This window comes from Lagenorhynchus albirostris, chromosome 7 (genome assembly GCF_949774975.1).
Source record: "Lagenorhynchus albirostris chromosome 7, mLagAlb1.1, whole genome shotgun sequence".
NCBI classification, from domain to species: Eukaryota; Metazoa; Chordata; class Mammalia; order Artiodactyla; family Delphinidae; genus Lagenorhynchus; species Lagenorhynchus albirostris.
In genome coordinates this window covers 31826610-31840752 of record NC_083101.1, presented here as the reverse complement: position 1 = coordinate 31840752, position 14143 = coordinate 31826610, and the positions used below count along the sequence as shown (strand labels likewise).

At 40.5% G+C, this 14143-nt stretch overlaps 1 protein-coding gene across 8 annotated transcripts in view; it reads left to right on the top strand.

Annotated features, from left to right (window-relative positions):
- The window catches only part of INVS (inversin), a 142797-nt gene that overhangs the window by 95131 nt on the left and 33523 nt on the right, over positions 1–14143 (top strand). For all 8 annotated transcript variants that reach the window (XM_060154730.1, XM_060154731.1, XM_060154733.1 and 5 more), the window contains one exon: positions 5537–5749. In XM_060154730.1, coding sequence (XP_060010713.1) covers positions 5537–5749 — 213 coding nt within the window. The remainder of the gene's footprint in view (positions 1–5536; positions 5750–14143) is intronic.

Genomic DNA, 14143 nt, shown 5'->3' with positions numbered 1-14143 from the left:
TAAGGAAACTGGAAAGCCAAGTGAAGTCCTCAAGGCTGAGGTTTTGACATTAAAACAGATATGTGGGGCTTCCCTGGTGGCGCAGTGGTTGAGAGTCCGCCTGACGATGCAGGGGACACGGGTTCGTGCCCGGTCCGGGAAGATCCCACATGCCGCGGAGCGGCTGGGCCCGTGAGCCATGGCCGCTGAGCCTGCGCGTCCGGAGCCTGTGCTCCTCAACGGGAGAGGCCACAACAGTGAGAGGCGCGCGTACCGGGGGGGGGGGGGGGGGGGGGGACTACAATGAGGTGTAACCTCACGCTGGTCAGAATGGCCATCGTTAAAAAGTTAATAAATGCTGGAGAGGGTGTGGAGAAAAGGGAACCCTCCTTCACTGTTGGTGGGAATGTAAATTGGTGCAGCCACTATGGAGAACTGTATGGAGATTCCTTTAAAAACTAAACAAAAACAAAAACAAAAACAGATATGTGAAGGTGCTGAAGGTTTCTCCCTTTGAAACCCTGAAAAAACAAAAGGGAAAGATAAGGATGTATTCTATAACAGTGTTTGCTGCCTGACTGCTATTTTTTTAGGAAACAATAATAAAAGTAATATTTTGTAATTCAATTTCCATTTATATGCTAACCCTTAAATTTCAGACCTAAGTAAGCATGTGAATTAAGGTGCTTACTGCCTGCTGGAGTAAGCATATGTTTAATTACAGACCAAAAGAAAGAGTCTCCTAAGTGTACTTGCCAGTCTACAGGTAAAAAGAGACAGTGGCAATATCCCAATCTCCTTTAATGTTTCATCAGCCATGCACCTTGATGTACACATGTCGGGACTTGGCACTGCCTTTTATATTTATTGACATTCCAGTGTAGGCATTCTACTTATTCCATCAGACCATTCCCACATGGCAAGTCCAGTTGAGTCTTGTCGCTTGTCTTTATCTACATTGTTTCTTGACTGGTTACCATCAATGTAGTGCTAATTTTTACTTCACGTGCATTGACACAAACCACTTGATGTGCACTGTATAGACATAATTTTTGCCAATCACTGCTGATTTTCAGTCAATAACTATCTGACAGCCATACTCTGACATAGATGGGAGTATTCACAACACTAGAATGTTTCTAAATTGAGTTTGGGATGAAGAAAAATTCAATAGTAATAATCACAATATGGCCAGTTGCTTAAACACTAGGTATAGATGTCAATCTTAAACCTTGCTAGATATTTGGATTGTGTCTCCCTGAATCAAAAATTGACTGAGAATTGTAATTTGAATAAACCAATTGTTAAAAAAAAAAAGATTTTTGAGAAAATCAGGAGAACATGTATTTAGAGTGGACATTAGATATTACTAAGGAATTGCTGTTAATTTTGTTAATACAAGAACATTGTGGTTATGTTCACATTATTTATAGATGAATCTAAAATGCAGAGAGATTAAATGATAGGAGCTCTGGGATTTGCTTTATTTGTTTGTTTATTTATTTATTTGCCGTGCGCTGCTCAGCTTGCAGGATGTGGCAGTGAAACCGCCATATCCGCCAGGGAATTCCCCTGGAATTTGCTTTAAAATACTTGAGCAAAAATAAAATGAAGGGGATAGATGAAGCAAATACGGCAAAAGTTTTGCTAATTATTAAATTTGGGTAATGAGAATATAAAGCATTATTATGCTATTCTCTTTTGTTTATGCTTGAATTTTCTCATAATAAAAATATAATTTTTTTGTAATAAAAATATTTTAACATATTTGAAATGCAACTTTCTATCCACAAGCAGCCTGAGAGTTCTTCTTCTCCCCTTCATTTCACCTTTTACAGATGAGGAAATAGAAGCTCAGAGAAGTGAAGAGAATGCCCAGGGGTCTGCTGACTTCCAGTTCAGCATTCTTTAGGGTATATTATGCCCATGTCATTTCTTTTTGTCATATTTGTAAGTAAATGCATAATTTGGGCCTCATTTTCATAAGCCATATTTTGATAATACTATTTGTATACTATGTGAAAGACACTATATATTAGTAATTATAGAAAAAATGATCAAGCTTACTAAAAATACATATGTTATTTGCATGTTGATTTAGAAGCAGTTTCATTCTATAGGAGACATATATATTCAATAATTGATAGATGAATTATGGAAGGATTACTGAACAGGGAGTCATATGATTTTAGTCCTCATCTAGATTTTGCAGGTAACTAGTAACTTGACCTTCAGTAAGTTGCTTAATCTTTCTGAGTCTGTTTATTCGTTTATGAAATGAAGGTGTTAAACTAAACCTCTAAAATTCAGTTCAGCTCTACTCTTGTGTGGTACTATGACTCTGATGATTTTTTCTGTTGGGGAAAGTACAGTCATGAAAGGCATTTTTTTTTTGGCTGTGTGGGGTCTTTGTTGCCGCACACCGGCTTTCTCTAGTTGCAGCGAGTGGGGGCTACTCCTCATTACGGTGAGTGGGCTTCTCACTGTAGTGTCTTCTCTTGTTGCGGAGCATGGGCTGTAGGCACGTGGGCTTCAGTAGTTGTGGCGCACAGGCTCACTAGTTGTGGTGCACAGGCTTAGTTGCTCCGCGGCATGTGGGAACTTCCCAGACCAGGGATCGTACCTGTGTCCCCTGCATCGGCAGGCAGATTCTTATCCACCGCCGCCACCAGGGAAGCCCCTGAAAGGCATTTTATTAATAGAATATATAGTGAAATTTGTGAAAGTTTTTCTGAATTTACAAAATGCTATTTACGTATAAATAATGTTTTAAAGTTTATATAGGCACCTCTACTTTATGGCCTTCTGGTTTCTGAACAGTAGTGGCAGATCAAGCTGTCCTAAAATGGGGGTTCCTTAATTTTAGCATTTAGGACTTCCTTCTGATCTTATATTTTCCTTACTAAAGTGATCAAATCACCCTTTGCTTTTACTGAAAACCTCTCCCTTTTATATCTTCCTGTGACTGTTAGGTGAGTTTTGAAGAGCAAGTTTCTTTTCTATAATCATTGGATGATTTTCTGTATCTAATCATGCATCCATATAATCATCATTTTTCCATCTCATCAATCAACTGATTATTTCCTCCCAACACCTCTGACCCACTAACTCAGCAACAGTCACACAGAGGGATCCGATCAGGTGGTTTTTCAGTAGTCATAAGTTCTGGTTTCAGTCCTATGCAAATAATATTGGTGATAAGTGACTGTGCTATCACCAACTGTGCTGCAGTGTATGTCCTGTAATATCAACAATCACAGCTGACTTTTATGAACTGCTTCCTTCTTGCCAGGCGCACTGCTATCTTCCTCACATTGATTATTTCATTCTCTCTTCATGCCAAGTCTGTGATTAGGAAAAGCGGGGCTTAGAAGCACCAAGTAAGTTGGTTAGGAAGTGACAACCATCATCACCATTGTTGGATGGTAGAATTTGGGGTGTTTACTTCAAATTTTTGTACATCCTGCATTGTTTGAATTCTTAAACTATGTGTCATCTTTACAAAGTAATCATTTTTCTTTAAAAAAGGAAAGCATACTTGCAAAGATATTAACAGTGGCTAATTCTGAGTGTGGGAGTATAGATGACTTATTTTCTTCTGTGTATTTATCCAATTTGGTTTATATTTCCAAAAGTAGAGAAGATTTTTTTTTTCTTTTTTTGCTGCATTGGGTCTTCATTGCTGCACGTGGGCTTTCTCTAGTTGCAGTGATCAGGGGCTACTCTTTGTTGCAGTAAGTGGGCTTCTCATTGCAGTGGCTTCTCTTGTTGCGAAGCATGGGCTCTAGGTGCACGGGCTTCAGTAGTTGTGGCACGTGGGCTCAGTAGTTGTGGCTCGTGGCTCTAGAGCATGGGCTCAGTAGTTGTGGCTCATGGGCTTAGTTGCTCCGCAGCTTGTGGGGCCTTCCCAGACCAGGGCTCGAATCCATGTCCCCTGCGTTGACAGACAGATTCTTAACCACTGCACCACTAGAGAAGTCCCAAGAGAAGATATATTTTTTAAAGGAATCTTCCTAAAATCACACATCTAGAAAGTAGTCAGTTGAGATTCAAATACATAACTATATGACACTAATACCCATCTTTTCTAAATAATATATTTATCAAAAAGGTATGCACATTGTACAAAATTTAAGGGCATTTAGTAAAACTAAGTGTCCCACTTACCCCTATCTCTGAGGCAACTAGCTTCCTTCCCAGAGGCATCACTGTCACCAGTTTCTTGGGAAACTTCTAGAGATATATTTTACATAGATGAGCACACAGGGATGTGTTCTTTTTATATCAGTGGAGCACACCATAATACTGCTCTGTCTCTTACTTTTTTCTCTTTTCCTTCCTTGAACAAGTCATCCTGGAAATTGTTCCTTATATATGCATATACCACAATAATGGCCGCGTTATGCAGATGACTTTATTACATGGATGGCCTGTACTTTATTTAACCAGTCCTCTGTTGATGGAATTGAGGTTGTTTCTGTGCTTCTATGAATATCCTCGTACATACAGCATTCCACACAGGAGAGCATATCTATAGGATGAATGCATGTCAGTGAAATGGCTACGTCAAGGGCAGATCATGAATAATTCCTGTATATCGTGCCAAAGTGTCTCCCCAAAGATTAAGGTAGCATACGGAAAGCCTGTCTCCCTCCACCCTCGCCAGCAGAGTGTGTTATTAAACTTTCTGATCTTTGCTAAGCTGATCATTAGATTAAAGTGCTCACTCATATTAGTCTTAATTTGTATTTCTCTTAAATGAGTGAGGTTGAATATATTTTTATATGTTAGGAGCCACTAGTATTTCCTGTTTGAAGAACTTTTATCTTTGTTTGGTATTTTTGCCTTATAAATATTTGTTATTTTTATGTAGTTGGATTTATCAATCTTAAGGTTTCTGAATTTTTGTATCTTTTTTTGGAAAAAACTTTTCACTCCAATATTTTAAAAAATCTTCCATGATTTCTTCTAGTACTTTCATGGTTTCTTTTTTTTTTTAATATTTAGGTCTTTGCTTCATCCATTTTGGAGTGAAATGTGATGTAAGAATCTTTTTTTTTCCAGATGGTTGCCCAGTTGTCCCAACTCTATTTAATAACCCATCCTTACTGTGGTGATTTAAAGGGCCATCTTTATCATAGACTAAATCTCTCCATTTGGAGGTATAGTTTTCATTTCATAAGCATTAACTATCAGTGATCATGGGCTCAAACTTATGAATCTCACAGAATATTATTTGCAGTGCTTTCTTCAGATAGGAGCAAGGAATTACTTGGAACATGGGAAGAAGAAAAGTGATCATGTGTTCTGATTTGTGAGCAAGTTAGCAAAACTGAGGAATAGACATGGTCAGCAGCACAAAGCACCTGACCCCAGCTTCACCCTTGTTTTGTGTGCATCAGAGAAGAAAGGAACAGTCCTGGAGTACAGAAGATAGCTTTGCCTGAGGAACTTCTCCACATCTTAGAATGAGTTTTCCTTCTGCTGCGTAATGTTGCCAGTTTAACTGTGCCCTGAACTACATTCTGACACTTAAAAAAAAATCTCCCTGCTTCAGGTACACTCCCCTCGATTACGCTTTGCTTGGTGAGCGCCATGAAGTGATCCAGTTCATGTTGGAGCATGGCGCCCTGTCCATCGCAGCCATACAGGACATCGCTGCCTTCAAAATCCAGGCTGTCTACAAAGGGTACAAGGTCAGAAAAGCTTTCCGAGACCGGAAAAATCTCCTCATGAAGCATGAACAGTTGAGAAAAGATGCTGCTGCCAAGTAAGTATGTGATCTAGAGACTGTGTTCTCACAACTCAGAGTCAACGTGGAATGGGGCACGGTGGTGGGAGTGGCCAGGAGAGAGAATCAGGAGGGAATCTGAGATCACTGTGATCCTCGTACCCATGTCACCTTCCCACTTCTGCTCACCAGCCCTTCAGAGGAGGCTAACAGGAAGGATAACGGCCTAATCTCTACTTGGTGGCTGTTCCTCTAGGTTAGTCCTTGACCTTCTAACTCCGGAACAAATCACCCACCCATGGCAAGGAGTTGGGGGATTGGGGTGCTACCTGCGGTAAGCTACGAAGGGATAACTGTCCTCTCACCTTTCCTACCTTTCCACAAGAAACTTATGCCAATATCTAGCCTACTTTTGCTAGACTAAGTCTAGTTTTGATTTGATTGAAGCAACCAACTTGCATAAATAACTTGCTTTCCCCCACCTATTCCTTAACAAATCTGTACTAGGTAATGTAATTTATTCAAGAAATATTGATTGAATTCTTACTATACATACAAAACTCTTGGCTTGAGCCTAAGGAGAAAATAGTACTTGCTTCGAGGACCTCACACTTTTTTGGATAATGATATATAATATGCAAAATAGTCATTTTTGCCTATTATACATGGTGATTATTTTGCCATAAGTAACTGATTCTAGATTATGCCTTGGTTTGCCTTTTCTTTGATACTTGTTTTGGGTATTTTAAATAGCAAGAGAGTATTGCGTTAGCAGGTGTAATACCGAAACCTCTGATGAGAAAGATACGGATGACAGGCAGATTCTTGAGGGATAACTTCCTGGCTGTATCTTGAATGTTTCCAAATCTTAAGTCCTTCCAATTCTTGAATCCTACCATATCTTGCCCACAAGGAGGAAGCATAAGTGTAATAAATAACAGTTAAAAATAATAATAAAAGGCAAGATAAACTATCTTAGTAAGAAGTTGAATACCACTATGAGCTGGAATGCTAACCATCTTGTCAATCTTCAAGACAAGACTGACAGGAACACTTCATTTTCTGCGACTCTGAAGCTACTGAACTAGTTGATATCTTGGGAAGTATTATTTTGCACTCTTCTCATAACAAGGCTCTTTTCACTTTTACCAGAGAATCCAGCATTAACCTAAAGCCTCTACCTGCCTCTTTTGCAGCCTTCTCATAGAAGTTCTCTGCCTGTGAGTGACAACTGTAAGTGGGTAATGCATGTGACAGATTATCCTGAGTTGCAAGTAGACATTCTCTGCAAGGGAAGGAATATTGTATTTCCGACTACCGATGTGTCTATAATCTCAAGTTTAATGTGTGAGGATCCACTTTCCGAATTTGAAGTCATATCTACCTGAATATGAGGTGGGGCTCTACAAAGCCACCATAGCTGACTTTCTATGTTCCCAAAAAGGAGTGTATTGATCCAGACACATTCCACTTTGTTACTGGAGAGAGGGGCCCCAGAGTTCTCCCCCACCCCAAACTCCCTTTCCAGTGGAATAGAAGGATTGTGGTTGAGTGAAAAGGAGACCTGCGTTCAAATCCAGCATCTGATATTTACTTAAGATGAACTGAACACAGCATTTCTCTCTCTGGTCCTCAGTTTCTCTATCTGTAAAACATGACAAATTAGACTAGCTGATTTTAGGCACCCTCCAGCTCAGTGGAAACCCCTGTCTTCGTTGTTAGTGACCTAAGCCTCCTCTTCCTCTCCTTTTCCAGTGATGCTGCCCAGAGGCTGTATGCCTGGGGCCAAGAGTTCCAAGTTAGTGTACGCTGGGAACTGAAAATACATTTATCAGGAGAGCTGTATGGGGGAAGGGGTTTCAAATAATGCCATGCTTAAAAAGAGTACTGGCTTGCAGTATTTTTTCCCTAACATGGCCTTTTGTAACTCCAAGCCCAGAGGGTTTGAACCGACAAGGAGATTTAGGAGACATCTTTGTAGTCTAACCCCCACCTTCTACCCTTTTAGTTGTTATCCTGATTCGTTTCAGTGGTGTGAAAGATAGGCCCTCTTCGTTCTTAATTCTTAGTTTCTGAAATTGATTTTTAAAAACGCTTTTAAATGGTAGCTGTGCTTACTGTGATGATCATTGAAGTTACCGAAACTCAAAACCTCCTGTACTTTTTCTCAGTCACAGTCTTTCCTTTACTGGTCCTCATTATTGGGAGTGAACAAGTTTCTTACACTTCCTAACCATCACCTCCTACAGACTTTGTAGCATAGATCTCCAAGAGAAATATTTAAATGGAGAAGTAACTGATTTAAGTTGTATTAATTTTATTTCTCAGAAGTTATTTATGAAAATCTGAGTCAGTGTTTAATTTTGGTTTTAGATTTGGTTTTAAGAAACAGAAATCAGAATGTTAAATTCAGTCTTTGCTGCTGCTGCCTCATTGGCCCAGGCACATCATGTTGCCTCAACGTACCTTTCCCTATTTCTCACGTTACGATGGCAGAAATCACCTTCCTTAAAGTAAGGATGTCAAGAAACTGATTAAACTTAAAGGGATTACTATTTTACTGGTAGAGAAATTGGGAGAGAGAGAAGTTTTAGTCATATTTTCTAAGTCATTTTTTTTAGAAAATACTATTTAGGAAATACCTATAATCCATTTAAAAGCACTTTACAACTCATACTGCACCTCCTATGAGGTTGCCAAAATGCACATTACTGTAGTTTCCCTGCCAAAGCACAGAGTTGAATGCACATGAAAATAAGACTGTGTTTATGTTGATCACTCTTATTCCTTGAAGCTTCCTTTTTCCCAGGTTTTTATTTCACTGTCTAGTCTCAGATCTCCTCTAAGTCCCTGAACTCTCCCTTCTCACATCTTCTTAATCATTACCATTTCCACACTGAGGTCAGCACTGCAGGCTAACTCCTCAGACTTCTATTCATGCTGTACTTTTTTCATTGAAAATATATCTACTCTGAAAACTTAAATTACTTCATCTCTGTAGATAACCCCTTCATCTCTCTCACATCTTGAGCTCCTGGAACTCTAATCCCAAATCATCCGTTGCCTACCAGGCATTTCCACTTGTTACTTGCCAGTATGTCAGATCATTGGACATTTCCATTTGCATGTCCTGTTGTCACTGTCACTTCAGGCTCACTGTGTGAAACCTACAGCTCATCACAACTTGTCTCCCCTGGCCTCCTGATTTCCCTACCAGTGCTGCTGCCACTGATTCTGCTAATTCCTCTTTCTGAAATGTCCTTTGCTTCAGTTCTTCTGTCCCACTGCTCCATAGAGGCCGTCATTCTTGAATACCATCCATGATACTACATCAGACCCTTCAACATTTGACTTCCGCTTATATCTCCGAGTCTCATTTCTCTCCATTAGTTCCACCCTCCCACCCCTCACACTCGAGGCCTCAGCCATCCTGAACTTTCACCACTTCCTCACTTACCACCACGCTCTCGGGAGACCTGAGCTTCCTTCTGACTAGTGCATGAGACTGAGTATGACTCTTAGCGTTAGTTGCATAATCAAGTCCAGTTTGGGTCACCCACTTCAAACTCTTGTAATGCCAAAGTCCCTTGCATGGGAAGTTGCGCTGTGTCCTCAGAAAGTCAAGTGACAAGTTCTGTGCCCCTCAGGCAGCACATTTCATTAGTGGGCAGTTCTGTCTGGCAGAAGTTCTTTTCTACCTTTTGATCCTGAGCTACCCTTTGAAGCAAAAGAGAAAAGTCTAAATCCTTTTCTATAAACCAACTTCCAGATAATTAAAGAAGGTGCTCATGATACTCACACTCGTACCCCAGCTCTCCTTCTCACTTTGTAATAGATCCCCTTGCAGCCAGCTCCCCAGACATGTTCAGTTTGTCAATGGCTTTCTTCAGGGTTGACCCATAGGTCTGAATCTTCTGCTCATCCAGTGGTCTGATCCATGGGGAATCACTTCCATGATTCTACTCCATACGATTCCACTTCTCTGAGCCTCAGTTTCTCATCAGTAAAATGAAAAGATTTCTTAGTCCAGGACAAGCTTTGGGGCTCCATGAGTGCCCTGAAACTGTAGGCAGTATTTTGTGTGTCATGAGCATATGTGCATTTGGTGGTGGGGGGGGGATCTTTGGATTTTTATTACGTTCTCTAAGAGGGTTCGTGAATCATAGAAAGAATTTTTTTTAAAATCGCACTGAGTGATATCTGAGGTTCCTCCCAGCTCTAACATTCTGTAAGTCAAAGGTCCTAAAATGCGTGACATTTTCTCATTCCCTCGAAAAGAAGTCAAAGACCAAGTATTACTAAGCCTGTTATTCAGCGACAATGAAGAGATAGAATCTGACAGACCCCCACATACAATGCAATACCACCTGAAAAGGTTAGAGCTAAACCTTTTCTGCCTGGTGAGGTAATCAGTTTTCTCTCACTGGAAATGTTCCAGCAGAAACTGAATTGTCATCTCTCTAGGATAATATATAGGGAATTTTAAAAAGTATATGAAGAGCTGGTCTCTCAGATCTCTTCAGAGTCAAAGATTCTATGAGAGCTATGCCCTCCCATCTGCCTGAAATAACCTATTCTCACATCCCTCCTTTCTCATTTTGACATTATTTCTATGTAGCCTTTTTTTCTCTTCTAGTTTAATTAGTCTCCCATATCATCCCTTAGCTCTGGGTAGATATCTCTATTTCAGCATGCCTCACATCTAGAACTCACTATCTGCAGGAGGTATGGGTCTGATTCCCTATTAGATTGTCAATTCCTGGAGAGCAGGGATTATATTATGTACCTCCATACTTCTAGTGCCTTAGAGCCCTTGATATATAGCAAGCATTTAATAATATGTGTTCAGTAACTGCTCCTACAGTGGGTCTAAGACCTTACCTAAGTCGTTCATCATTCTGGGCCTTAGTTTCCCCCTCTGTCAAATGGAAGGGTTGGACCAGGTCCTCTCTGAGGTCTCCTTCAATCTCTGTAAGTGGACCAATCACTGTAACTTGTTTGCCTTACTCAGGCAGCAAACACATTTATGTACCATTTATCCTCATAACACACACTGGCACTTGTATTTGTGCATTTGGTTTTCCAGCTCCCTCCATACTTATCATGAGCAAATTACCATTTGACAGGTTTATGATTTTAAAAAGAAACCTAAGAGCAATAAGGTTTATCACTGCATATACTTGAACATTAGACCCCACTATGTGGCTTCCCCAGAGAGTTGTATTTGCCCAGTTTTGCCAAGAAATTAATTCTATCAGACATTGTAGTAATAAGCAGGCTCTTTCCCATTCCATGAGCATTCAAGTTGCTATTTGCCATGAATACAAGACCTAAGAGAGGCTTGAGAGATGTGGTTAAAATAGCTTCTACAGAAAAAGGACTTGTGTGGTATCAACAATGAGCATTTTCTGAAAATATCAATAGGCCCAGCCCTGTAACTCTTAGATGGCGAGGCACTCGTGCCACACCCAGGTTTCTTCACTTCTAACCAGATGCCTTTGCAGCTTAACAGCTTTACCTGTTAATAAAAGTAATAATGATTACTTATATTAATATAGTGCTTTATAGCTTACAGAATTCTTGTACATTAAATTTGTACAAAACCCAATGAAGTAGACAGGGCAACTATCCTTAAACCCATTTCATGCAGGGGAAAATAACACAGAGTGATTAACTTGCCTGAAATCACACAGCTAGTAAGGGAGAGTTGGCACATGAATCTCAGTCTTACCCAAAGCCAGGGCTCCTACCATTGCTTGGTTCAGGGGAATCAGCCCTCCAGCCATGCTTACGCTAGAGGCTCTCTCCAGATGCCAGCACCATCTGATAGGCCAGCATGGAACAACCTTGCTTCTTTTTCCTGACTCATATGCAACATGTAATTGTTGGTGGCAAAAGCCTCCAGGCCCCCAAGTCAGCTTTTGTCCTAACTCAATGCTTTTTCAGTTGTGCCGTGTCATTTCCGGTGATTGTTAAGAGAGTGGTACCAAGCCACCAGAATCAGTTCTGCAACATAGTTCAGGAAAAATCTTCTTGTTATTCTCCAAGCTAACATAGCAGAGCATACCAGTATCCTCCTAAATCCTTGAGAAAGTTAAGAAAATTAGTTGGCCTCAAGCCTACACCAGGACGATGAACAAGAATGGCACTAGGGCAAAGCTGGGATAAGTCGGTACAACAGCAGGACACACTAACTTCACCTCCCTTTTCTGTGGAAACCATTTTAATCACATCTCTCAAACCCCTCTTAGTCCTGTATTCATGGCAATGGCAACTTGAATACTCATGAATGAGAATGAGCCTGCTTTATTTCTGCAGTGTCTGAAAGAATTAATTTCTTCCTGTTAAAAATTGACAACTAAAACTCTCTGTGGAAGCCACATAGTGGGGTAGAGAAAAAAATCCATCAGCTTCCAGGACTTAAACTTTCCAGGCCCAGAGGCAGGTCTGTGCCGTATTGCGCAAACGGACGCATTCAGTGCTGAGATGCTAAAGCCATGGAACATTCAAGTCTTTGAAGTTACTGCCTTTGATCTGGTTCTCTGCACATCAAGCAAACTTTTAATCACTTGGTTTCTTACTGGCCTTTTTTTTTTTTTTGCAGTGGTTATCTAGGCTTCTCATTTGCAGAAGTCTCCATTCTTGGGTCTTAGATCTGGCTTGGGAGGGCTTCAGGGTATATCGCTGACCCACAACAGCCCTTCAGAGATTTGCACCAGCAATGTATGCCTTGGGTCTTTTCTTCCCTGGGTGAGACAGCCCCGTTTCTCCAGCCCATCCTTTGGAGACCCTCTTTACCCTGTGGTCCATAGGACCCAAAGCAGAGGTTGTCAGAGATCTGATCCCCAGTTGGCTTTCTGACATTTTTATACTGTGAGCCTCTGGGGAGCTGCAAAAATTCCTCTAGAAGAGACAGTACAAACCAGACTAATTGGTAGCCCATCAAAAGCTGTTGTCTGGCTGATTTCCCTTAAGATAATAGAAAACAAAAAAAGGGGGAGGAAAATGTGGGACTAGTTTATACATTAAGATTCTGCTATCTTAATAAATTTCCTGCTAAAATATTACTTGCTGTGTCATGGACAGGATTTTTTTTTTCTCTTTAAATTTTCATGTAAAGTAGAATCACATTGGTTCTTTTTCTTGTATTTGTTTCCTAAACTTTACAAAAATAGGTCAAGTGTATAGCATGGCCTACCATGAAGATTAAAGATCTTTGACATTCCATAATAAATTAGTTGGAGAAAAAACACTTAAATTTTAGGACAGTTATTGAGTCTAAGGGTTCAGGACTAAAAGCTATGCTAGAAGCTAGCTTGAAATGCTGTTAATGTTTACTTTAATGTAGTCTTACCACTTTTTTCATATGACCCAATTCACTTTTTTAAATGATGGAAGAAGACTGAGTAAAATTTTTAAAAATGATTTGTGAGATGAATTTTACAGGAAGAAGTAAAGCTGCTGAATTCCAGCTCAGCCCTGTGTATAGAAAGCTGTTAGCACGTAACCTCGGATAAGTCACTAAGCTCTCTGCCTCAGTTTCCTTATCTACCAAATAAGTGCATTGCCCTCATTAAAGTGAGATTCCTTCAAGTTCTTAGATTATGAGCAGTGGTTCTGGACATTTTCCCCCCAGGGAAACACACACGGGATCATATTCTATTCTGAGGAGCTGTATCCTCTGTGTGTGTGTGGGGGGGGGGGGTTGCTTTTTGTTTCAAGGCAGCAGTACAGATAAAATAAGATGCAGCTTATGCATAATTCCCAGTTCTAATCCCTTTTCCTCAGTGATCACTGCTTTTACATTCAAGAACCACAGCTCTGGAGATCTGCACATTTGTGGGCTGTGTGCCACCTGGAAGATTTTTTTAATGCAAAATGCATCCATTTTTAAAAAACATTAATTTACTTCTGTTCATCAGCTGAGTGTGTAATTATATATTCTCATGATTACATTCTTTCTCCCGAATCTGCTTACTGAGTTCCACCAGAATGAAAAAAATAACCCCTTGCAAACCTCCCCCCTCCAGAAAAGTCTTCAGAAGGCAGAGCTCCCTTACCTGCTGGCCATCTTGATCACTCTAAAAGGCTAGATCCCCTGTTTGTCCTGTGACCGCCTTTGTGGGAGGCCCAGAAAGGTCTTCAGTGACAAGGTTTGCCCAGGGGCTGATTGCACAGTGGCTTCTTGGAACTGAAAAGGAAAGGGGTTTAGTGTCCTAAAAGAAGGAGAAATGACTGCTCAAATAACAAAGTCTAGGCTATCACCTCAAAGCCTCTTTTGATGGCAATGATATCCATGCAAATGCCAAGCCAGGCGACCCCACACACCTGTCTGTCTGAAGGACCAATATATTCTCTTAAAGCACTTCTGTTCATCAGTGCCAGTAAAAAGAGCAGCTCTCCCTCTGCCTGCCAGGAGCACCGCTATTAGAT